This window comes from Seriola dumerili, unplaced genomic scaffold, assembly GCF_002260705.1.
Source record: "Seriola dumerili isolate Sdu_G_001 unplaced genomic scaffold, Sdu_1.0 BDQW01000200.1, whole genome shotgun sequence".
Taxonomy (NCBI): domain Eukaryota; kingdom Metazoa; phylum Chordata; class Actinopteri; order Carangiformes; family Carangidae; genus Seriola; species Seriola dumerili.
In genome coordinates, this window is record NW_019174455.1 from 1,000,570 (window position 1) to 1,025,041 (window position 24,472).

Genomic DNA, 24,472 nt, shown 5'->3' on the forward strand with positions numbered 1-24,472 from the left:
CCTGTGATTCAGATCTTTTAATAAGCACAGTGTAGAAGAAAAAAGCAAACACAGCTTTAAACACTACCTAGACTCCCCTCATCATGTGATGTGAAAACACAGATCAAAGACTGGTGAACTAAATCATCTGACTCAGCAGGACAGTGAATAAAAGGCTTAACTTCAGTTAGGGAGAAGAATATTCAGATTTCTTTAATCACAGACTCTGGACTGATGTGAGGACTGGGCTCACATGTTGGTGACAGTCACTCGGCTCTCTCCTCCTCACAGAAGAAGGCCAGGGCAGCTTTTCCTCCAGAGAGGTACTTGATGCTCTCTATCTCACCGCCACAGTTACTGGGCTTCTGGAAGTGGATCTCCAGATGATCCTGCAGGTCCTCCTCGTCTGAAGTGTCCCCGATGTCATCGAGGAGGATGGTTCGCTTCGGAAAGCCGCAGAAGGTCTGAAAGGGATCAGAACATCAGCTTCTTCAGAGTCTGGTTCTGTTACCACTGATCCCAGCTCAGCAGCTGGTGATCAATATCTGATCAGCTGTTACTGTTGACCCCAGCTCAGCAGCTGGTGATGGTGACCAGTCTCAGTCCTATATCTTACCTGAAACTTGCGCAGCTTGTATTTGTAAATGGGTCCGACCTGCACGCTGACGTCAGAGTCCAGATCCACACGGTACCTCCCTCTCAGGGCCAAGCTCTCAGCAACTACAGTGACACAAACACACATGAGCATGAACACATCAGTCACACACTGATGCTCAGCAGGTTGGTTTCTATTAGATCTGCTTCTTCTCAATCCTGCCTCTGGTTTCAGTGTGAACACCTGTGAACTGAAGTGTTTCTGGTAAAAACACGAGGCTAGGGAGGGACATGTCACAGATATTGATTGGAGTTCACAGTAGCCAATAGCTTTGTGAATATGAAAATCTACTACCTTTGCCTACGCCTGCGGACCTTATGGATGAATCGGACAGGGGTTGAAATGGAGGAAGATGACCATGAGGAAGATGGTTTTGAAGTGAGGCTGTACATGTTGGAGCCTAGAGCTGAAGCTGGCAGTTATGCTAGCGGAGGAGAAATGCAGGCTTGTCCCCATGATGGAGCTGATGCTTCCCAATGATAGGCTTGTGTCTATGTAATTATCCGCTCACACTTTTATTTATTTTACCTTTACACAACGTTAGATATAACATGTCAACTCAATAATGCTAGAAAAACGTACTTGATGTTATTACATCTTAAATACCCCAAATGAAAAATACATTTTCCCCACTTTTAATCTAGTGTCACAGAGACACAGGATAGAAACTAGGAAAACTGCTCCTGGTATGATGGCTCATATCAAAGGGTGGGGACAAGCGTTCTCTATGGTCATTGAAGTTGCTCTGTGGTGTAATCACATGACGTGTTAGAGACTGCAGGTTAGAGTGGTTCTACTTTATTTGTGGATCATAGCAGGATGATGAATGAAATGAAGATGATGTAAATAAAGCTATTTCATCAGTTCCCTGAATGAAATGTTAAACCCTTTTCAGAAATAAAGAAATACAACATAAAAAACAGACTGTGTCTTTAGTGGTGCGTTCACTGTACATGTGGCTCTCAGGACGTATCTAACAACATGGTTGTGGATCATTGGATGATCAATTAAATGTTTGTGCACAGAAAACACATATCATAACACCTTCAACCTGGACAAGTCAATTCAAAGGTCAATTCAACATTTGCTCTCTGGAGGGTATCTGAGCTGCTGTGTTCAGATTTTAAAACGCTACAACAGCAAGTTTCCACAGAGGAGGCGGGACAGATAGTCCTGTGATTGGTCACAACTTCTGACACACCCACCTATACTGTATAATAATGTGAGCCCTGAGCCTGAACACAACATTACCCAAGTGTACTTGGCTCCCTGCACCCTGAATCCCAATGGATGATCAGTGGACTGTGAAATCACTACAGGCTGCTCCTGCACTACTTTACCCTGCCGTTAGTCACCTGTGTTAGTGAGACCTCCACCTGCTGAACCTCAGATCCTCCCTCCCTCCAGCTCTCTCATATTTTTCATCCTTATCCTGCTTGATCATTTCTATCCTCACTCTTCTTCCACCTGTTGCTGTAATGATTTAATTAGAGCTGAACATTTGAATCTGATCATTCTCTGAGTCCCAGCTGGACCTGACCTGCAGGAGGAGTCAGTGTTCTGTATGATGATCTTATGACACTACAGCGGAACTCTCCCTCACATCCACCTGTCTGGAGTTCCAGGACCAGGATCAGTTCAGAATCTCTGTCTAATGAGCTGCTGTCTAAGTGAATCAGGAGCTGACCTCCAGGGTGCCTGAAGGTGATGTGTCCTGTTCCAGTGTTCTTATCATACTCCACTCCCTCCACCTCTCCTCCTCCTCTGCTGGGCCTGGAGAAGCTCATCTCTAGCCGGTCTGTCACTCTTTCCTCTGGCATGGAAGGGGGGACGTTGGAGACCTTGATCTCCTTTCTGGAAACATCGAGGTGGACCTGTATGGATGACAGCACACAGTGATGAGAGGGGAGTCAGCACAGTGTCAACACACTGTACACAGTGTGCAAGTGAATTACAGGATACATTGTTCTGTGATCAGCAGTGAGGCTGGGAGGTGAGCTGTGGTCACTGGAACCAGCAGATCCACTTACACAACCAGCTGGTTTCTAGCTGAACTAACTGCCCCACAACTCAGTCCCAGGTCACATGACTTTCATGCTCCAGACTGGGTCTACAGTTTGACCTGTTCTCACCTCTATCAAAGCCTCAGTGGTCCTCATTGAACTGTCACTGTCATGTGTTCATATAGTCAACTACTGTAGCATTCAGGTGACAGCATGAAGGGTGATACAACTCACACACCTGTTACAGGACGTTCTGTCTCAGTCCACAGACGTCACACATGTACAGTTATCTAATACCTGGACCAGCTCATCCAGGCTCCTGCACCTGAATCACCTCCTCTGTTTGTGACACAGATGTTACATGACTCAGTGTCACAGCTTGCAGCAAGTTTTTCCTGTCTTAAGGAGTGTGTGTGTGTGTGTGTGTGTGTGTGTGTGTGTGTGTGTGTGTGTGTGTGTGTGTGTGCAGCACCACTACCTCAAACTTGACAACAGGATCCATGCTTATTCTTTTTGGTTTCACATCCAGACTCTTGTTCTCACAGGAAACCGCACACTTGGCAATCTTCAGAATCTGAGAGGCCACTGGAGAACAGAAAACATGACAGAGCACATAACAGAAAACATATCAGAGAACATTACAGAGAACGTGTCAGAAAACATTACAGAAAACATATCAGAGAACATGTCAGTGAACATGTCGGAGAACATAACAGAGAACATGTCAGAGAACATGACAGAGAACATGTCAGAGAACATAACAGAGTAACGTGACAAAGAACATGTCAGAGAACATGTCAGAGAACATAACAGAGTAACGTGACAAAGAACATGACGAGGACATGACAGAGAACATTGCAGAGGAACGTGACAGAGAACATGTCAGAGAACATGACAGAGAACATAACAGAGTAACGTGTCAGAAAACATATTAGAGAACATATCAGAGAACGTGACAGAGAACATGTCGGAGAACATGTCGGAGAACATGTCAGAGAACGTGACAGAGAACATGTCGGAGAACATGTCGGAGAACATGTCAGAGAACATGTCAGAGAAAATAACAGAGTAACGTGACAAAGAACATGACAGAGAACATGTCAGAGGACATGACAGAGAACATGGCAGAGTAACGTGACAGAGTAACGTGACAGAGAACATGACAAAGAACATGTCAGAGAACATGACAGAGTAACGTGTCAGAGAACATGACAGAGTAACGTGACAGAGAACATGACAGAGTAACATGTCAGAGAACATGACAGAGAACATGTCGGAGAACATGTCGGAGAACATGACGGAGAACATGACAGAGAATATGACAGAGAACATGTCAGAGAACATGACAGAGAACAGAAAACATGACAGAGAACAGAAAACATGTCAGAGAACAGGACAGAGGACATGGCAGAGAACATGACAGAGAACGGAGGACATGACAGAGAACAGGACAGAGAACATGACAGAGAACAGAGAACATGTCAGAAAACAGGACAGAGGACATGACAGAGAACATGACAGAGAACATGTCAGAGAACATGACAGAGAACAGAAAACATGACAGAGAACAGAAAACATGTCAGAGAACAGGACAGAGAACTGAAAACATGACAGAGAACAGAGAACATGTCAGAAAACAGGACAGAGGACATGACAGAGAACATGACAGAGAACAGAGGACATGACAGAGAACAGGACAGAGAACATGACAGAGAACAGAGAACATGTCAGAGAACAGGACAGAGGACATGACAGAGAACATGACAGAGAACAGAGGACATGACAGAGAACAGAGAACATGTCAGAGAACAGAGAACATGACAGAGGGCATGACAGAGAACATGACAGAGAACAGAGGACATGACAGAGAACAGGACAGAGAACATGACAGAGAACAGAGAACATGACAGAGAACATGACAGAGAACAGTCTGGTCATCACAGTGAGGTGGGTCACTGGTGCTGAAACAAATGGGACTGGTCTCCAGTGAGGTCACTCTGTGTCTGTTCCTGTTCCTGTCTTCTTGTTCATACATGTCCACAGCAACAGCGCTCCCTGCTGGCTCAGACCATGGCTGACACTCACCCCTCCTCCACCCCAGTGTAAACACACTGGTTCATTATTGTTTTTGAGTCTCTTCATCCAAATACTAACCAAAATAAAAGGTTTGAGTTAAAATGATTGAAATGATATGAATGAAGGTTCAGTTGGGAGAACGCTGGGTTCTGTTGTTTGAAGAATGTAGTGAACTCCAGCTGTTTGAACATCAACACACAGACTGAAGCTGGACAGATGTGAGTCTCTGTCCCAGTGACAGTGATCAACTCTCTGTAACTGGATGATGCTGTGAAGTCTGTCTCACTCAGCTCCTCTCCTCTTCTCCAGACCTCATGTTCTTTACTGTGATTAAATCTCAGAGGCTTAACGAGGTTTGTGGTGCTGCCACAGAACCTCACAGTCCTAACACACATCACACACAGTGTGAGAACTGAAGACCACATTGACGGTCAGCCATCAACATTGTCACTCTGTTCAGTTATTCTTTTATAGAGACATGGTTCACATATGACTATGGCAGGCGGAAGGTGAAATAGTTCCTATCAACCAGATCTTATTTAGGCCAGATCCTGCTGAGTGTAGTTACTTTCTACTGTGTCCGTTAATGATAAAATACACATTTATCCCAAATTATTGAGTTTATATCAATATCAATATCTCAGAATGGATCCACTCATCACTAAGAGAGGAGTTCTTCTTCATGTGAATGTTTAATTTCACCAAGTTACTGACAGACAACAGCAAGCAGACAGACTAAGAGCTGAGACCAGCTGCTGACCATATGCTGAATGATGATAGGACGTGGTCCAAACAGATACTAGGTTTAGACCTGGTCTTATTAGTTCATTACACCATGATCAGTGTCACTGAGAGCAACAGCCATCAGGAGACATGGTTTGAAGACTTTGCTGCTAGAGGTACTTATGTATTGTGTATTGAGAATAAAAGCAGAGAGAGTGGGCCACCAGACAGCTGGTAGTTTATATACAGTATATTGTATTACACACTATATATCCAGTGTCACAGTCCCACTGTGTCTCCCAGTGTTTTTCCCCTTTTCCTGTTTGTCTCCCCTCCCCTGTGTATGTGTGTGTGTCTGTATGCTTCCCCTGACATCAGGTGACTCAGCGGAGGCGTGGTCTGGACGGCAGCTCACCACCACACCTGCGATCTATCAGTCATCATCTGCAGTGTATTTACCCCGGCAATCCATTCCATTTGTTGCCAGATTGTTCTACTCTTCACAGTGGTAGTTACGCTCTCGCTGTTCTGATTAGTGTGCGTGACTACAGTCATCTAGTGTTTCAGTGATCTCCCTGGTGTTTTTGTCTGTATTAACTCTTTGATCTCCTCTCCTGTGCTCCAGAAGACTTCCTGATTTGTGGGCTGCTGATCCTGCCACACTTTGCTGTCCCCACGCCACAACACCCACCTGCCTTTGGTCTCCAGCCGCCCCTCGTTTTTCCGGAGTGTGTTACTCACCTGCCTCTGGTCTGTAGTGTCCTCTGTACTCCTGCCTTGTGTACTCACCAGACATCTGGATTCCCTGGACCCACTCCCCCTCTGCTTTCACCACCACTATTATCTTCTCCCCAATAAGCTCCCTTGCACTGTTATTGCTGGTGTGTTTTGTGTTCTGTCTCTACTCTGGGGTCCAATATCAGTTCTGACTAAAATGTAACATCCAGGTTATACATATAGGGAAGGTCCAGCCTTTTCTGGAAACAAATACATACAGTATGTAAGACAAAACAACATTAATAAAAAGTCCTGTTATTGGCTGTGCAGGTGAGCTGCTCTCACCTTCCCATATTCATTTAGAGACATAGTCCAGCTAATCAGTTTCAGTTTGAGTCAAACTGAACTCGTGATATTTTAATTGTTTTGCTTTCATAAACACATACTTGTTTGTGTGTGTGTGTGTATGTGACACAACCAGTCAATCCTGAACACTCCCTGTAAGCCTCAGTCTTTTGGTTTAGTAACATTCACATGAAGACGAACTTCTCTCTCAGTGATGAAGTTCTGTGTACCTTTCTCCTCCTCGAAGGTGATGAGTGCCTGCCCTCCCTGCAGGATCACAGTGGACCTCTGGCTGATGGTGAACACTCCTCTGATTGGCTGACTATCGTCATCCGTCTCCTCTTTGTCCTGAGTGGTGAACCTCACCTCTGTGTCTGGAATCAGGGCATAGATCTGGAGAGCAGAGCGTTATCACTATTGTTCTACGATGTGCCAGAGTATTGTTGTATTATCTGACTGTTTTGATTGTTAAAAAGAAATGGATGCAGTGAGAGTCTGCTTTTCACCTTGAATTTCTGCTTCAGTTTGGTGGACTCGGCCCTCTTAGCCTCCAGCTCAGCCTGACATCTCATCAGTTTGCCCAGCAAATCCTGTTTGCGTTTAGCAAGCTTCCCGATTTCGTCCTGAGTGAGGGAAAGTAGAGATGAGCTCCTCATTGTCCCGCCTCATTTCTCCTGCAGATGTTTCAGACCTGACAGTAACCTACCTGTACTGAGCTCAGGCTCTGAGCGAAGTCCTTCTGATACTCATTGTTCTTTTCCACCCAAGCCAACATCTCCTGTTTGGCCTTCACCTTGGCTTCATCTTCCTCCAGTTTTTCCACTATGAGCCTGGATTTTACATCATCAGCTTTCTCTGCTTTAATCTTAAGACACAAAACCACTCGCAATAAGAAAGTGTCCTACATGTCCCACCCTCAAGACATACCTCAAACATTAAGCCCAAGCAGATCTGTGATCACCTTTAACTCTATTTGTCTTTTTATTTGTGTATTTATTTGTATTGATACTTGTGATGTTTGTTGTTGTCTGTTACCTGCCCAGGGACTAAGGATGTAAATTAGCATTTTTGCTACAATTTGGCTTGTTTACATTGTGTATTTTATACTGACGTTCATCAACATGTATTGTCACTATCAAATAAACAAATAAATAAATAAAACAGGAGTTTCAGAGAAAACAGCTGAACCTGTGGGCAGTTTGTAGGGGAGTCCAGTTCCTGACTATGATGGTGGACTACCACATTTACATGGACAACATTTCTACAATGACATGTTTACATGTCATTCTAAACTAAATTCTCTTCACAGAGTTTACAAATCCCAAAGACAGATATCTCAGCCTGGACAAATGAGACCACAGGAGGGACCAGAGAAAACCTTCAACTGACTCAGCTTTACTGTGATGGTTTTTCCATCCAGATTGAGAGAAGGCAGAAGAACTGTGGCTCAAATTCAAGAACACTCAGAGAGCACCACAGTACTGCTGCAGAGCAATGATCACCTGACCTCATTCCAGCTGAGCATGAGTTTGACTTGCACACACCTGACACGTACCTGACACGAGGGACGGAGTGGGAGTAAAATTGTTCTGGGACTTTTAGCTTGGACTGACCCACCAAAACTAATCTGGTCATTTTGGTAGACGCCGACTGACCCTGTTGTGCTCTTATTTAGATATTGTCCAGTCAAACCTATCAACTTTGATTAATGAAAGTATTGACCAGTTACATGTAATACTTCAGTACTTTCACTTTAGTATCACTGTAATTGAGTATTTTACACTGCTGGTACTTTTACTTAAATCAAGGAGTACTCTGATACTTCCACTGTGGCTGTTCATAGGACTGTTGAACAGGAAGTGTTTTTATCCGTACAATGATGGCTTTCTGTGACCTGATCTCACTTAAGAGCTAAGACCACAAGGTCCAGAGGGACCTGCTCCTCAATGACAGGCTGAAGGGGGTGAATTATTTTGAACTAGGTCTCCTACCTTCCACATCTCCAGGTCTTTCTTGGCCTCATCCAGACCAGCCAGACCACCGTTCACCTGACAACAACAAAAAGTCCTGTTACCAACCCGACCGGATCACTGAGGACTGCATACAGTATCACTGAATACGGAGCAGTGTCCAAACACCGGAGCACTTCTTACCTTGTCATTTACAGGCCTGTTGTTGTACATGTCAGCCATGACCTGACCGATGAAAACGAGCTCCGTTAACAAAGTGCGTAATAAAGATGGGTAAAAACTTTTATACACAGTCTATGGGTAAACACAACTTACCTGCTCTGTTTCCTGTCTGCTTTATTCTCCTGTGAGAACAGGGTGAGAACACAGTAGAATACAGTGAGAACAGAGAACTCGTCACTTCAGCTCCGACTTACTCTAAATCAAAAGTGAAACTCTGAGCTGGATTCAATCGACGCAACGTGACGGGCTCTGGTGTATGGAAGACCAGGAAGGCAGAATTATAAACACACACTGAAATTTAAATACACTGTAAAAGTCAATATACTATTAAAACTATGCTGGGAAAAATCTGTTCATAATTTTAAATTTCAGGACTTAACTGAAGTAAATATACCTAATATTCAACAGTAAATAATGAGACATTTTGAAATAAATCTGGATGAACAATGGCAGTGGAAGCATCCAGGGTATTTTCAAATCTGGTTTTATTTTCTGCTGTCACTGATCTACATAGTTTGGTGGCATTTGTGTTTTTCTATGTGTGATGTTTTGCGTTAAAAGACACTTCCTCCTTTTCTTTGATTTGTAGTTGATGTAAACAGTTGATGTAAACAAGTCCTGTTAACGTCATTGTTACGCAGTGTCATGTCCATGAGTGAACCATAGGTGTATATCGGAGACATGACGGCTAGTCACATGAACCTCCCCCAGCTGATCAGGATACAGCTCCGTGTTTAGACTTCGGTTCAGGACGGGCTGACGAGGCTTTATGAACCGATGTGACAGTTAGCTCGGCTGCTCAACAGCGTCACCGAAGCAGACAAGAACACACAGCCGGGAAACATGCGTTGGTTTGAGGGCTCCATTCCTGATGCCATTAACTCTGCGAAACAGCGGAGCTTCGCTTTTGTCGTAGTCATTACAGGTAACTCTGTGAGTGTGTCCATTAGCTAGCGTGCTAACTTTAGCCTGCATAGGTAACAAGTGATGGGGTGCTAGCCAGCTAGCCGTGGTAGCCATTAGCCAGCTAGCATAGCCTACCAACTGTCAAAGAAACAAGACGTGTCGATACGTAATTACACCGACATTCAGAAACTAGTGACCTGGACATGACGCTAGCTGTAGCTGCAGGTTACCGGCCTGTGTAACGGTGTAATGAGAGTCTAACTAGATTAACTTAGCGCTCCAGAGAGCACCGGCTAACGTCAGGCCAGCTAACTGATCAGTCCGGTCATGAATAAGAGACCCCTGACAGGACGGGTAGAGTCGGTTCACACAGGGAGCCACAGGTTAGCCAAATAACCTGTGTTTAGCAGCCTGAGCTGGGTCATGTTGTATCACAGACGTCACTGTTAGCAGTGTTAGCCGGTCCACCATGATGTGTCAGGATGGTTAATGTGTGGACAGTGAGCTGTCATCACTCTGTTCTCAGGGGAGGACGAACAGTCCGCACAGCTGATGTCCAGTTGGGAGGATGACCAGGTCTCAGAGGCAGCACTCAACTGCTGTGTGGCCATCAGAGTGGACGCCAAGAGGTACTGATGAGTTACATACAGAACCTTGTACTAATGTGTAGCTGCAGCTGAGGTCACTGTTTTGAGGAGGGTTTCACAAAGGAACTGTCACCAGTCTCACAGGAGTAAAACATGATGTCTCAGCTGTAAACCAGCTGTTAGAATACAGTCTCCTATGGTGACACAGAGACCAGACTGTTTAGAGTCTCTGCTCTCAGTGAAAAATGTCACATCATTTAAACAGTGATGAATCCCTCCCTGCTTTAGTCTATCAGCTCCATTACAGCATGGCCCTCATATCATCACTGTATTATATTATGTTCGAAGTACAACACCTCTCCTGAACCTGCTAACACCATGACATTATTACACCTGAATGAAATGTAATATGAAACTTCAGGGAGTGTTTCATCACACTGCATTTATTTTAGCAAGTAGTGTGTGTGACTCAGCTCAGCAGGAGCAGTATGTACCAGTTTCCTGGGGGGACCCTGGAGTAACAGCAGTTTTGCAGTGGATACTGGTCTTAAGTGTATTCAGTGTACAGAATTCTGGATTGCTGCGAGGTCTGTTGAAATTAAAAAAAAAAAAAAAAGAAATTCAGTCTTCAAAGTCACTACAAGTATTTACCCAATGTCATGATCTTATTTTTGGATTTTGTTCATGTTCTGTCAGGATTTTTATTGTCTGTGTTGTGGAACACAGGGTTTGGGTAGATTGTTCTGTATTTCATTAATGAAAGAACCAGAAGTTGATCTTTTCCATTAACTTACCATACTGACTTTTTTTCTTCCTGTTGTGTAAATACATATATTAAATAATCCACACGTACTTATTTGTCATACTGACCTGCTGAGAGAAACCAAACTGTCTATGAAGCCATTTACAATGAAATTATATGTATGTAACTTTTACTACACTACGACTTTCTGTTTGACTTGTAGGAAACTGGTGTAACTTTAGTAACACATATGAAGCTGATTGTAAAAAAAAAAAAAAAACTATATGTCTAAAGCTTCAATATGGCTGACCTCAACAAAATCAATATCCTTAAATGTGCAAACAACTTGAAAAAAGTAGAACTGCTTCTACTTCTCACAGACTTCTTCATATTTGTTCTTTCAAATATTGTTTGATTTTCAACAACTTCTCCATCTCAATCACACCAGCAGCCGGTTTAGTGCAGTCAGTCTGACATGTGTGTGATGTCATACATTTATAGCATAGATATGTTGATGTGGAGTTTTGCCACATGATGCTGTGTCTTTCTTTCCACAGTGACACATGTTTGCAGTTCTGCCAGTTCTGTATCCTTTTTGTTGCTCTAAGCATTTCCTGTTTCTCACACTACTTGTTACCTTGCTGCAGTCACTGAACCAATTGATGCTATTGACCCAAACTAACATTACAGATTAAAGATTACCATTAACCAGGTTAGTGGTAAAGAAACACATTTATTATGCTTTCAAAATGTCAGTAGCTTGGAGCTTGTTCCTTAACCCTTCCCCCGTGTAAAGACCCAGTGGTGTGCGTACCCTCTAGCTTCTTCATTGGAGAGAATGGGATTCCTCTGGAGGTCATCCCCGGCAGTGTGTCTGCTGAAGAACTGATGAAGAGAATCAACAGAGTGAAGCAGGTACAGACACAAAGGAGGGACTGTATGCAGTTTAAGTGACAGGGAGCTCACTACTGTGTCTTTTTGATCTAGTGATGCACTCAGGCATTCATGTTCCACTCAGGATGGATCATACACCTTAATGATTCTCTGGCTTTTCCTCTAGCGCCGCCATAAGGCTCATATTTGAATTTGTCAAGTACTTTGGTTTATGACCAGATACCAGAACAGCGACTATCATCAGCCTCAGTCGGACGTTGTGTCTAATGTTAGGAATGCCGACTTGATGTTAGCATTTAGGTCACAGCACCTCCTCAGAGCGTCACTTTGTGTTGTATATCAGCTGTTTCCGTATGACTGAGACAGCTCTGTGTTGGTTTCAGTGTTCACTGTGATCACTTTCAGGAGTGGAGCATCTTCAGCAGAAACATCTGAATAAATACAGCAGCTCATTTACAGCACAGCTGCTGTCATTAACTTGGATTTCTCTTTATTTCTTCTGATGATGCTGTGATTGTAAAATAATGATTTTACAGCTCACTGGTTATAATGGAAGCACATCGTGGACACTGGTTATAATGTTAAAATCAGGGCAGAGAAAGTGATGGCAGGCTGTGTCTTTCCTGAGCTTTCCTCTGTTGTTGCAGTTTTTTCTGTCTGCTGCCCCCATGTGATTAATTGCATCTTGCTAAATCACACAGTGTTGATTTCTGACGATGTGCACAACCAACTTTACAATGGAACACAAGGTGTGTGGGGCAGCTAGTGTGCATCTGAAAGCCAGTAAATTACAACCCTACACATGAAGATGACACACCTTCAACACCTGAGCCTCTCAGGTTACTGAATCTACAGATGTTCTTCCTGCTCATGATCCTCCCTGTTTTCTTACAGATGCATGCTCAGCAGATTGGAGGTGTGACAGTGTCACCAGAGGCAGGTCCTCCTGTGGAGACCAGCCCACGTAACAGCACAGCCACAGAACCTGCTCCAGCCTCAGCTCCAGCCTCAGCTCCAGCGGTGTCCATTAGGTCAGCAGCAGAAGCCATAGAACCTGCAGCAGTACCAGAAACAGCAAAAGGTGAGGTCACTAAAAGGCGGACCGCAGCCCGGGTCCAGACCCAGACCTATAACCTATAAATTACCTATAAGTACACTATTGGTCGGCCGGCCAAAGTTGGACTTTTCCTTTTGGATGTTGCTCTTTCAAAATGATTTGGCACAAACAGTTTCTTTTTTTTATTCCTTAATTAAGTGATTACAAAAAAAGTGAAGACAAATGTAACAATAGTGAGAAAGGTTGGACTAAACATATAAGAGAGGATACAACGAAGAAAAATGAGAAGAGGAAAATATGGAGGAGTATTGATAATAATTACAGGTAGTCGAAAAATAAATTAATGAAATGAAATTTAAAAAAAACAAACACTTGTGTCGGGGTGCATGAGACGGAATAGAATGGCATTGAGGTTTTGCATTTATGATGCGAATACTACACATATAAGCATCAGCTTGTAAACGCTCATAATTATAACATAAAGAAAAAAGGAAGAAAAAGTAGCTTGTGTATGTGTGATGTGTGTGTATGTCTGTTGATTGGATTGTGGGTGAGGATGGGGTTCGGGGGGTCCATAGAGGGGACCAGAACCGGCCATCATGTTTTGTTTTGTTTTGTTTTGTTTTTTTCATCGCTCCTTTATCAGGAGGGGGTGTGCTCAACCTAGCTGGTTGATTGTGGTGGGGGTTGGGGTTTTGGTGGGAAACCCCTCAGATCCAAGGGAAGAGGGTCTGCCCATCCCTAAAAAAACCCACCTACTGTCATTTGCGATGGGACCCATGCAGCACCAGCACCCAATCCCCATGTAGCACCTAGTACCTCTATGGCTGTCCGGGTGAACACCTGGGACCAGGGCCCTGGGCGGACGGTTTCTATCACGTCATCAGGTGGTGTTAACAGCTGATCCACAACAGTGTTCAACCACTGTATATAACCACTGTGCCTTTATTTACCTGCAATAGGTACCTGAGTAACGTGAGTTACCTACTGCATGTTTATTAAAGGAAGGCCTTTATGTCTAACTCCCTCTGTTTAATATGTAGAATTGATCATAGTTGTATTTCAGGGCGAAGCCTCGTTTCAAGTCGCTCTCATCAGTTGTGTTAAATTTACTGCATTACATGTTAAAACAAACTCAACACTTCCTGTAAGCATTTCAAATTAAAAGTCTTCTAGCGTTTCAGTCGACAGAAACCCCTTATTTCTTTTATAGGGCTTTTATTGCTGTGCTGCAGTTAGAGTATTGTCTCATTTCCGGTTGCTTTTGTTTACATGATATTCAGATCTGCTAGTGTCTTTAGCAGTAACCCATGACTTTTCTCTCTCCCTCCCTCTATCCTGCTCTCTCTGCTTGGTGTATCTAGTTATTCCTGTATGATGTAATGATACATATAATGAAAGTAGTTTATTTGCTGTAATAGAGGCGAGGCTCAGTGTTTCTCAGAGCAGCTGGGACACCAGAGCAGCTCAGTAGACTGCCTGTAGCAAGAGGTGTAGCCCTGAGCCCCTGGTCGGCATCAACATACGGTCCAGTCATGAACCACGTTTATACTTGGTCTGGTTTTCTTTAAAACTGTGAAATGTAAGAGAAATAAGTTGGCAGTTCTACCTTATGAAACCTCCAGGTAAGTATAATGTTTTAGCATTACAGAAAGAGGAAAGTAGGGAGGTTCCAAAAGAGTCCACAGTGTGACATAACAGAGTGCTGCTAATATCAGTGTTTAAATAATCTGTAGTCATTTACCACCTGAAATGATGTTTCAGATCGCAGTGATGATAATCTGCGTGAAATGCATTCACCCTGCAAAGAGAATGAGAATCATCCTGGTGACTGTTCACAGTGCGTCTTGCCTGCTGCTGCTTGATGAAGAGGAGAAACAGTCTCCTCATTCAGTGTTCTCTAACATGTCCGAGGAGTCTAGTGAGGTGACGGTGTACAGTCAGGTTAAAATAACTGTCTGCTGAGGTGTTGGTGGTCAGATTGGACCATTCTTGCTGCTGATGTTAGTGGTAGCTCTCTAACCTTGAAGGGGTTCAGTGAGATTCTATAGTTTATCATTACAGTAGATGAAACAGAGAGACTTTGTTTGCTTTGTGCTGACAAACAGTCAAGCAGCCAGATAACGGTGCTTCCCTTCTGTGTCCCTGTTGTATGTAGAATCTCTGCCAAGCCCAGCAGATGATGGCAGCCTCTCAGCTGCTCAGTGTTCACAGAGTGAAGAAAACCTGGACACCAAGGTGGACAGGTATGAGCACACATATATGTGGTAGACAGGACATGTGTTAGTACTGAAGTGTAGGTCACATGGCAGCCAAAGAGAAAACAACAGTTAAACACATTGTAGGCTACCAAGCAGACTATTGATCAGTCCCATTAGAAAGACCCTTCATTATAATGGAGTCCAGTACGAATCCAGGTCTAGTTACAGCCAGAAACCAGAGTTTACTCACCTATAATCTGACGTCACACCAGCAGCTTCACAAACAGGCCTTGTGTAGTGTACCATCGACACAGTGACAACAACTGTGTAAAATAAGCTTCAAAAAGGTGAGATTTACCTGCTTATTGAATCACTGACATTAATCTGACCTTAATATCCTGAAGCTGTCAATAAACTGTCTCACAAGTTTTGAAAATCTGCATCAACCGAACACATCTAACTGCTCAGACTGTAGTTGGGAGAGATCAACAGCAGAGACAGAAATATCATGCAGTGATACACTAAACAGTCTGCTACAGTTCCCTTTCCCATTGTCCAGGTGAATGTGATGTCTTTATATTGTTCCGTCAGGTTAACCAAGAAACTGGAGGAGAGACGAGAGCAAAGGAAGAAAGGAGAGGAGGAGGTAAGGAGACAGTCTCATGGTGCGTGCGTGCGAGCGTGCGTGCGTGCGTGCGTGCGTGCGTGTGTGTATGTGTGGCTGCTGGTTAAAAAGTGAAACTGTAACTTATGAAGACATGTTTCCTTCCCTCGCTGTCTCAGTCCTGTGTTGAACTCTGTCTGAGTGTTTCTCTCCTTTAGAACAGTGGTCACATATCAACAGGAGTAAATGCAGTAACTCTGTAATTACACTTGTGGCAGCAGAGGGTGCTGTTGCTGCTGCTCCCGCATGTTAATACTGAGAATAGATAAAAATGCTCAGTGTGTGTGTCTTTTGTTTCCTTTGATCAGAATGATATCAGGAAGGAGATGGAGCGGAGGAAGATTGGGAAGGACATGCAGGACTTTAAAAAGAAACAGGAGGATGAGAAGACCAAGCGCCTCCTAGAGGAGAGGAACAGGGAGAAGGCAGAGGAGAAGGCTGCCAGGGAGCGGGTCAAACAGCAGATCGCCATGGTAACCTCATCTTTGTTTCTTTAAATGTGAAGGAAATGAATAAACAGTGTCCATCTGCTGTACAATATATATCATTCCAGTTTTTAAAGTTGCGACTGGGTTTTACAACCAACACCTAAACTATATTAACCTCACTTAACTGAGAATACTGGAGATTATCAAATAAAGATAAAGGCAGAACCCTAATAAAGACAGAACCCTGAGGCTGTTAATCTGGAGCTCTACACCTGCTGCAGATGTTTGACTTTGGAGAGATCTGTTATTGTTATTTAGCATTTATACAACAGCATGAAAAACAGGTAGAGAGTCTGCAAGCTTATACAGTGGATCTCGAATTCCCCAAAGATTTAAAAAGTTTTAGACACTTTAGATTCTTATCCATCTTCAGTACCATGAGAGGAGAGTCTGATTGGTCCCACATCAGCTCCACATCAGTCCCACGTCAGTCTAGGCTTAAGTGAAAACAGGTCATCATCAAGACAACAGGTCAACATGGAGGAAGAGTGGAGTTTGGATCAACAGCAAATGAAAACTGGAATGACACTCAGTAGAGCGCACAACTCTGCCAGGGCCAAACAATCCTACACGTCTGTTAGATCCAAATTATCTGGATCCAGATCCAGATTCTTATTTTGATCTGGAGCCATACATTGGATGTGTTCAGAACCGCCTACTAACGTACTGCCAACTAATGTACTGCCTACTACAAACTCAATGAGTATGCACTGTTAACTTCTACCAATTAAATGTACCACTATGCCGAATGCTCACATTGTAGTATTCAGTATTCAGCCAGTATCCCAGAATGCATTTCACACACACACCCTTGCAGTGACAGTGAGGACTGGTTGAGATTTTACAGCAGACTAAAGTCTGTTGTAATTTCAGTCTGTGAACATGTGATTTTATGAAGTCTGAGTATTTCTACAGGTGATGATGTGATCCTGTAGATTTCCACTGCCAACATACAGTCTGAAGAGATATAATGCATTATGGGGCAGTTGGGAATGTCCAGTAAACTAAAAACACACACAAGTCCATGCACATCCACAGTGTTGAGTAATGAGTCTAATTAACCAATCAGAATCAGCTTTATCCATTTCTGCCCATATACTGCATTAGTAGCACCTGATGAGACACTGGTTGCTATGGCAACTGTGGCCACAAGGGGGAGGAGGGAAATACTCACACACAATCCACTCTGTAACCCTAAGCAGACAACAGGTTTTAAGATGAAACTTGTGTCGTATTGAAAAAGCGTCCCAATACTTCAATAAAGACATTGATATATTATATGTGTACCTACTGATTACATTTGAGGTTTTATTGCAGTTTAAAAATTCCCCTCAACTCTGTTTTAAGATCAGTTTAACATGGGTGTCTATGGGAGATTTGAACAGTACTCTCTGCACTTAGGGGGGATTTAGTCAAAAATCAGAAAAGATATCAGAATGAGACCAAAACTGGGTGATAGAGGACAAAACTCTACATTTTTGTATATAACTTAATTATGAAGGTTGGAAATTGTTTGAATATTTTCAGGGATGGCAGTTAGAATGCATGTGATGTCATCCACTCTAATTCTCAACATTCTCCCAATACACACCCATTATAAAATCTGTGACCGTCTAAAAATGACTCAAAATGTAAACTGAGATTTTGTGAAAACCATAACCAAAATATCAACTTAACCCAAAAAAGTCTCGTGACCCATTTAAAGTGTCAACCATGTTTCTATGTTAAAGGTATGATGAAGCAGTAGAGCTCCAAAAAGGGGTGGTTTTGGTTGTTTTCACAATGTCTCCCAATTCATTCTTTATTGGAAATTTTTTGCAGTTTACGTCACCATCACCATGGTTACTTAAATTGCTAAGAAAAGTCATAGCTCTTTACTTGTGATCGAGCCGCATGTTTTGAGATATATTGTTATATTGTCTGGGTTTTGTCAAAGCTGCAGGACTAGTTATGCGCTGAAATTTTATACAGAAGAGGAGTAATAAGAAGTATGCAGGATTGTAATATAAGCCTTCTATGCTTTGCATAGCAGGCACATAATGAAACACGCACAGCCCTTACTTCATCCTTCGACTTGAATATTATTACACTTGAGGAAGTTACAGATGTTCCAAAACCTCAAGTTAGTTCTCTGATGGAAAAAAATTAAAAGTAATCTTTTCAGCCACATTGAAATGGCTCAGGTCGTCTATTTCTTCTGTCCAGCATTTTACTTCCAGAAGGCAGATGTTGAATAAGGACGGACTGCTCAGGTCTTAAATCCTGGGTCTGCTCCACCTGGCTGGAAATGATCCTCCCCAATGATTAAGCTGAGTCGGTGTTGTAGCCTCTTCCACATACACCAGCGCACTATGCCAAATCATCCATGTAAGAACAGGGTTTGTTGACATCATACTTGGTGAGTAGTGGTGGGCGGTTCTTACAACAGCCATTATTTACTGAGAAACTGATGAACATGTAGAAAAATGTTCTCTATCTCACAGTGTTGAGGAAAGTGATAAAAACTTCCTGCATCCACCCCTTTAACCACATCAGCACCAATATTTAATGAGTTCTTCTCTGGTCCCAGACCCAGGCCTCCACCAAGTCTGGTTCAAATCATTTCACTACTTTCTGTGTAATCCTGCTGACAAACAAACAAACAAAGGTGAAAATATAATCTTCTTGGTGAAGCTAACCAGAATAAACCAGAAAACAGGGCATCTTACTAAAATCTGAACTGTCTGTAATGTCTCTTTCTGTCTGTGGTTGAGGTAAATTAAGGTCCTGTTCAGGATTCTTTCATACTGTTGTTGTTGTTGTTGTGACCACCACACTAGTTAAAATCAGTATCAGCACCACCTAACCTTGTCAACTGTGGTTTTCTGTAAAAAACTCACTCAACACCTGTCTGTGATATGAAGTTCCTTCAAGACAAAAGCCTGAATTCACATGAGATTACCAGCTTGAACCAGGTCTGTGCATACATACAGTATCCATTAGCCTTTTTGCTTTATCCACACTTTATCTGTCCTGCAGGACCGAGCTGACAGAGCAGTCCGCTACGCCAAAACCCAGGAGGAGGAGAAGGCTGCCAGGGAGGCCCTGCTGCAGGCCAGACAGGCAGAGCAGGAGGCCAGGAGGGAGGCGGTGGTCAGGGAGAGGAGGTAAAGAGTCCATGGAGACAAGGAGGACTCAGATTTAATCCTGTAAACATGTGCCCCCTATGGGCCGGGCTTAACAGGTGAAATGGTGAAACAGTCAAATAGCAGATGAGATGGATGAGATGAAAGTGTAATTTAAAGAGACAGCTTTATTTCCTGTGAGGACCGGGAGGAGTTACTGCTTTCATACCTGACTTGTTTGGTTCAAATGGACTTGGGTGTGTTTGGTTCATCTTCCAGGTGTGAAAGCTGTCTATCAAACTGTGGTACAGAATTGCTACAGTAGTTTCTGGTTCATGATTTTAAAAGCTGAGCTACTAATAAATCATCTGTCAGCTGTTCAGGAAGTGATCTAAGTACGTGTTTATATCAGTCATTTGGTAACCAAGTGTTGAAGAAAATTCACTCAAGTCCTTAGTTTGAAGTTTGCTGTACGGAAGTAAGTTTAATGGTATCCCAGGATACGGTGAGCCAACTGACACAGAGCGGGTCTGAGGCAGTAGACTGACCCCGAGTGTAGGGCAGGGGCCCAGTTATACAGGAAAGACAGAAAAGGAATGGACACTGTATTGCATATACTGGTTACGACATTGTCATGAAGCAGGAAAAGAAGTTTATAACAAAAAGATAATGTTATCAAGTAGAGTGTAAGCACCTTGTTCACGTTAAATCGGGGTAGGGTAGGGGTTAGGGAGGTTTAGGAGTCAGCAATATCTATGGATATGGGCAGCAGGGCCCCTAACTGAATTAACATTACAGGTAAGATATTTGCTTAGTAAGATGTTGTTAAGACAATGAAGTGTTGGTGATGTAAGGGGAAGAACAGACGGTGTTGAGAAACAAGGAAGGTGGTATCTCCTTGATCAAGGATCAAAAGTTAACTCAGTGGGGTTGTAGGGTTGTTTTAGGTGCTAGCCAGTCTTAATACTAAAGGATTGTATTCTTCCTCAATCCACTCTTTTTTTTTTTTTTTTTTTTTTTTTAAGCAACCCAAAACTGGGTGAAGATTCAGGATAATTGTCATTATACTAGACCAGGTCGTAACGGAAATTCAATTAAATAGCAAAATATGAGATCTTATGAAATCAAATAAAGTATAAAAACAAAAGCAAATCAAGTGAAACAAAACAAAAACAAAACAAAACAAAACAAACAAAACAAAACAAAACAAAAAAAAACAAAAAACAAATGGTAATCAATATTACTAGAACATAATAAAACAAATTCGATTCTTGTGTGATGTAAAATTAAACGATTAAGTTGAGAAAATGTAGTAAAGAAAATCAAGTAGACAAATTAAAGTCAATTGACAAGCAAAGCAAAATCAAATTGATACAAAAACAAATTGAAATGAAAACATAAAAATCATTGATAATCAAAATAAAACAAGTCAATATGCCCGAAAAAATAAAACAAAACATCAATTGACCAATAAATTGCAATGAAAATGATCAAAAGTGAATACAAAACTAAAGCAAACATCAACGTTAAACAAAGCCAAAATGAAATCGAATGATCAAAAGTCAAAAAAATAAAACCAAAAGGAAAATGATCAAGTAAAACAAAAATCAGTTGAAAAATAGAACAAAATCAATTGTCAAACAAAGCAAAATGTAATGGAAATGATCAAAAAGTCAAAAAATAAAACAAAAGGAAATGATCAAGTAAAACAAAAGTCCAGTTGAAAATAGAACAAATTCAATTGTCAAACAAAGCAAATCAAATGAGCAAAGTAAAGCAAGCAAAACAAAGGTCATCGGAAAAATTAATTGTCGAACAAAGCTAAATCAAATGAAGGTATGGATGGAAAGAAAAAACGTAGGATTATAAGCGTAATTTAAGTCAACAATCAATTTCATTTTGAAATAAATCTCAATTGCCCTCTTTGTTGAAAGGGCAAGGTGAGTTGTGATGGACTACCATCATTTTTAGAAGTTATTTTTTATGAGTGATCTGATGATGGACTTAAAACCGTTGATTAGGAGACTTAATGAAAACAAAATTTAAAAACCAAGCAAGTACAAATAGTCTAATTGTTCCAAGTCAGTTTGAACCAGTCAAACAAGCTAGTGGTGACTGGCTCGTGTAATAGTTGGCGATATCGTGTGGTGTGGTTGTGAATTTCTTGTATGGTAGTTTTGTTATTTGTATGAACGTCAATACACATTTAGTCCTGGTGATGCCAGGTTTCCCCTTGTGAGGCAACGGAGGTAATCTAGTGCGGCACGACTTTGAAAGGTCTTTCTTCGTATGGCAGTCACTTTTTTTGTGAGTCGGACATGCCTCTTGCAGTAGAGTTTGCAAGATTTTTCGACAGCATGAGAGAGGTCTCTTATTTGGTCGATGTGATGCCATAACTCCGCAGCTTGGAAATGAGGGTTCCAAGGGTGAGGGGTTTAGGAGTGGTTGGACGGGAATAACAGTTGGGGTTAAGTTGGTTGCCGGATAACTGTCTGATTTGGTAGAGGGTTGGTGTTCATTTGGTGGAGTTATAGTGCAAAGATGTGGTGGGGTAAAAGCAGGATACGTGTTAGTCAGGGATTGTGTCATCTGGAGATAGTTGGTTTTCCTGTTTCTCTAAGTCTGTAGATTCACTGTTCAATCCGCTTGGTCGTGTCTAGATGGCTGGAGATGTATATCCATTTGTGCGGCTCCGGTGTCGGGGATTCTTCGCAAAAAGGGTCTCTTTTGTAATCCTAAATGGTGAGTGAGGGAGGAGGTCCATAAATAGTAGGAGGTTCTTGTCGGCTTTGCGTGCATAGTGGAGCAGGTCTCTCCTTGCAATGGGAGGCGTGATCCAGGTGGACGGCGAGCACGACGTGTTGTGGCTTGGATCAGCAGGGTTTCAGAGGCGGTCTTCCTCTGGAACTCTCTGATATAAGCCAGTCCCCCTGGTTGGATGTTGTTTGCAAGGTTCGTCCGCTAGGAGACTGGACAGCTTTCACTTGTCTGTGGACGATCAGCAACAGCAGTTAGGCAACAGTAAAACTATCTTGCAGATGGTGTAGATCTTGATGTATTGTAGTTTTTTCCGACAATTGTTGATGCATGGACAAGTCATGAGACATGTAAGTTAGTCATGTTGTTATAGGGAAAAATGTGTGGGAGCACATGCGGCCGTCATTGGGATCACAGGTTTACATATTTACTCATCCATGAGAAAGCCAAACCTATGATCTTTCACATCAGCAGCTTTCTTGCAAAAGAACCACATTATTAGGAAACAAGTTGTTAGCGGGTGGGAGACTAGAACTTGACAGGATGCTTTGGCCGCATGGTCAGCCAAACACTTTTGCCCCAGTGTATGATCCTGTAACATGTAAACATATAAACATTCAAAATCGTCCTTAGTCTATGTAATTTGATTACATACCTAGGCTAGGTTGACAAGCCTTCATCAGTATGAATGACTCAGCTACTTGGGCGGAGCTTGGGCATGGACGGGCGACACTTTCATAATTAGCACAATTAGCACAAATGACAGACCCTGTCTATGCACTCCATTGTCTCTAAGTTATCAGTGTAGGTACTAAAGTTCGAAAGGAAGACTTAATTAATTAAATTTCTTTGCCAAATTTCTTTGAGTGAACTTACAGAGTACTTGCCTTTGACACACTTACGTATTCAAAATGTATATTCTACTTTACCGTCAACATATTGTTGTATTGTTACAGGAAATTGACAGAACCTAATGACTCTGATGCAGCGACCGGAAATGTCTTGACTCACTGTAGAATCTGAAAGATAAAGTTTTGTAGAAATGTGATACAAAGACTGTAGAAATGGCTATAAAAACAACTGATTTCACACAAAAGGCAGTCATCTCTCGAATTAGACAAACATCTAATACTCGACATGCTTTCTAGAGTTGGATGGCAATTTTGTAGATAGTGATGTATTTGTTAAACGCCTGCAACACATTTAAAGCTAATGGAATCTAGTTCATTTAAGTTCCAAGTAGACTTGAAGCATCTTCTGCCTCATCTCTATCGATATAGCCATCGTAGGGCAGTGCCAGGTTCAAAACTGAGTTGTTCAAACATGCAGCAACATCAAATGACTGATAGTGTAGAAGTTAATTGTGATTGCTTTGGTTTTTTTTTTTTGGTTTTTTTTAGTTTGATGCAGCAATGAACACATAGTATGATCTATCACATTTTAAAAAACAAAAGACGAGTCATTCATTGACTAAAAGGTTCTACTTCAAAGTAAGAGCTTCTTCATAAAGCTGCAGCAGAGTCAAAGGCACACTGTCTTTAAACGTCAGAAGTTCGTGAACAACATGTTAAAGTTAAAGCAAAAGATACTGGAAAAATATACTCAAGTCACTATGTGTTGGAATACATGTACTCTGTTACTGTCCACCACGAAGTGGACCATGACTCTGATAGGGGAGCTTAGTGTCTTCAGATTGAAAGTTGCAAGTGTGATTCCAATTAATCTTACAAGGCAGAAGTTGGGTTTCTACTAAATATAAGTGACAGGTTTGTAAAATGAAGTTGGTTGATATCCCATGTGTGAACATAAGTATGTCGCATTTCCCATGAAAAGGTTGGTTATAGTCAGGATTGAGGTGAAGAGCTACGGTTGAGGGTGTCTACACAACTTGTTGCAGGTGAATTCCATTGACCATTTCTAAAACAAAAGTTTTCATCTGTAACCTATCACTGTGCCTGTGTCACAGAGTCAGGAGGGAGAGGCTAAAGAGAAGTTATTATAGGTGAATGTAGCAGATATACAACTAAAACTGAAAATGTGCTCTGTAGAGGTTAACTTACAGGCGCAAGTTGAATCTTCTCCCTTTCTTGAAAGGGGATACTGTGTAGTTCTTTGGAAATGATATACATTACTTTGGTAATTATCTGTGTTGGCTCAAATAGTCCTAATCAAGTTTGGAGTCATTACTGAATGAGGATTAATTTCAGCAAATTAAAACCCTAGCCATCACAGATATTGAGTATTGTGCAAATACACACGGATAATCTAGTAAAAGAAATTTACCATAATTTTGTATAATCATATTTAAATAAACAGCCCTACCCATACTGTAAACATAACTACATGATATAATTCTTAATCTAACATTAAATTCTTAATTAA

At 42.0% G+C, this 24,472-nt stretch overlaps 2 protein-coding genes across 2 annotated transcripts in view; one reads left to right on the plus strand and one right to left on the minus strand.

The window, feature by feature from the left end:
* LOC111228097 (N-myc-interactor-like) lies at window positions 1-8,901 on the minus strand. Its single transcript, XM_022753907.1, has 10 exons — window positions 8,784-8,901; window positions 8,652-8,693; window positions 8,490-8,546; window positions 7,205-7,363; window positions 7,005-7,121; window positions 6,729-6,891; window positions 3,116-3,222; window positions 2,322-2,508; window positions 596-699; window positions 1-443 (listed from the first exon to the last, which is right to left on the minus strand). The coding sequence occupies exons 2-10, from the start codon at window positions 8,688-8,690 to the stop codon at window positions 246-248; spliced, it is 1,131 nt and encodes a 376-aa protein (XP_022609628.1). The 5' UTR covers window positions 8,691-8,693; window positions 8,784-8,901; the 3' UTR covers window positions 1-245.
* Window positions 8,902-9,316: 415 nt separating this feature from the next.
* ubxn4 (UBX domain protein 4) overlaps window positions 9,317-24,472 on the plus strand; it is a 19,539-nt gene continuing 4,383 nt past the window's right edge. The window contains exons 1-9 of the mRNA XM_022753911.1: window positions 9,317-9,615; window positions 10,123-10,225; window positions 11,483-11,511; window positions 11,722-11,840; window positions 12,714-12,900; window positions 15,035-15,122; window positions 15,669-15,723; window positions 16,050-16,214; window positions 19,248-19,375. Coding sequence (XP_022609632.1) covers window positions 9,534-9,615; window positions 10,123-10,225; window positions 11,483-11,511; window positions 11,722-11,840; window positions 12,714-12,900; window positions 15,035-15,122; window positions 15,669-15,723; window positions 16,050-16,214; window positions 19,248-19,375 — 956 coding nt within the window. The 5' untranslated portion in view covers window positions 9,317-9,533. The remainder of the gene's footprint in view (window positions 9,616-10,122; window positions 10,226-11,482; window positions 11,512-11,721; window positions 11,841-12,713; window positions 12,901-15,034; window positions 15,123-15,668; window positions 15,724-16,049; window positions 16,215-19,247; window positions 19,376-24,472) is intronic.

Excerpts from the sequence above, each read along its gene's own strand:
- LOC111228097 (XM_022753907.1), bottom strand. The coding sequence starts at position 8,690 with ATGGCTGACATGTACAACAACAGGCCTGTAAATGACAAG. Across the intron at positions 700-2,321 it reads CACCTTCAGGCACCCTGGAG|TTGCTGAGAGCTTGGCCCTG; the intron begins GTCAGCTCCTGA and ends GTGTCACTGTAG. Across the intron at positions 444-595 it reads ACAAGCTGCGCAAGTTTCAG|ACCTTCTGCGGCTTTCCGAA; the intron begins GTAAGATATAGG and ends GATCCCTTTCAG.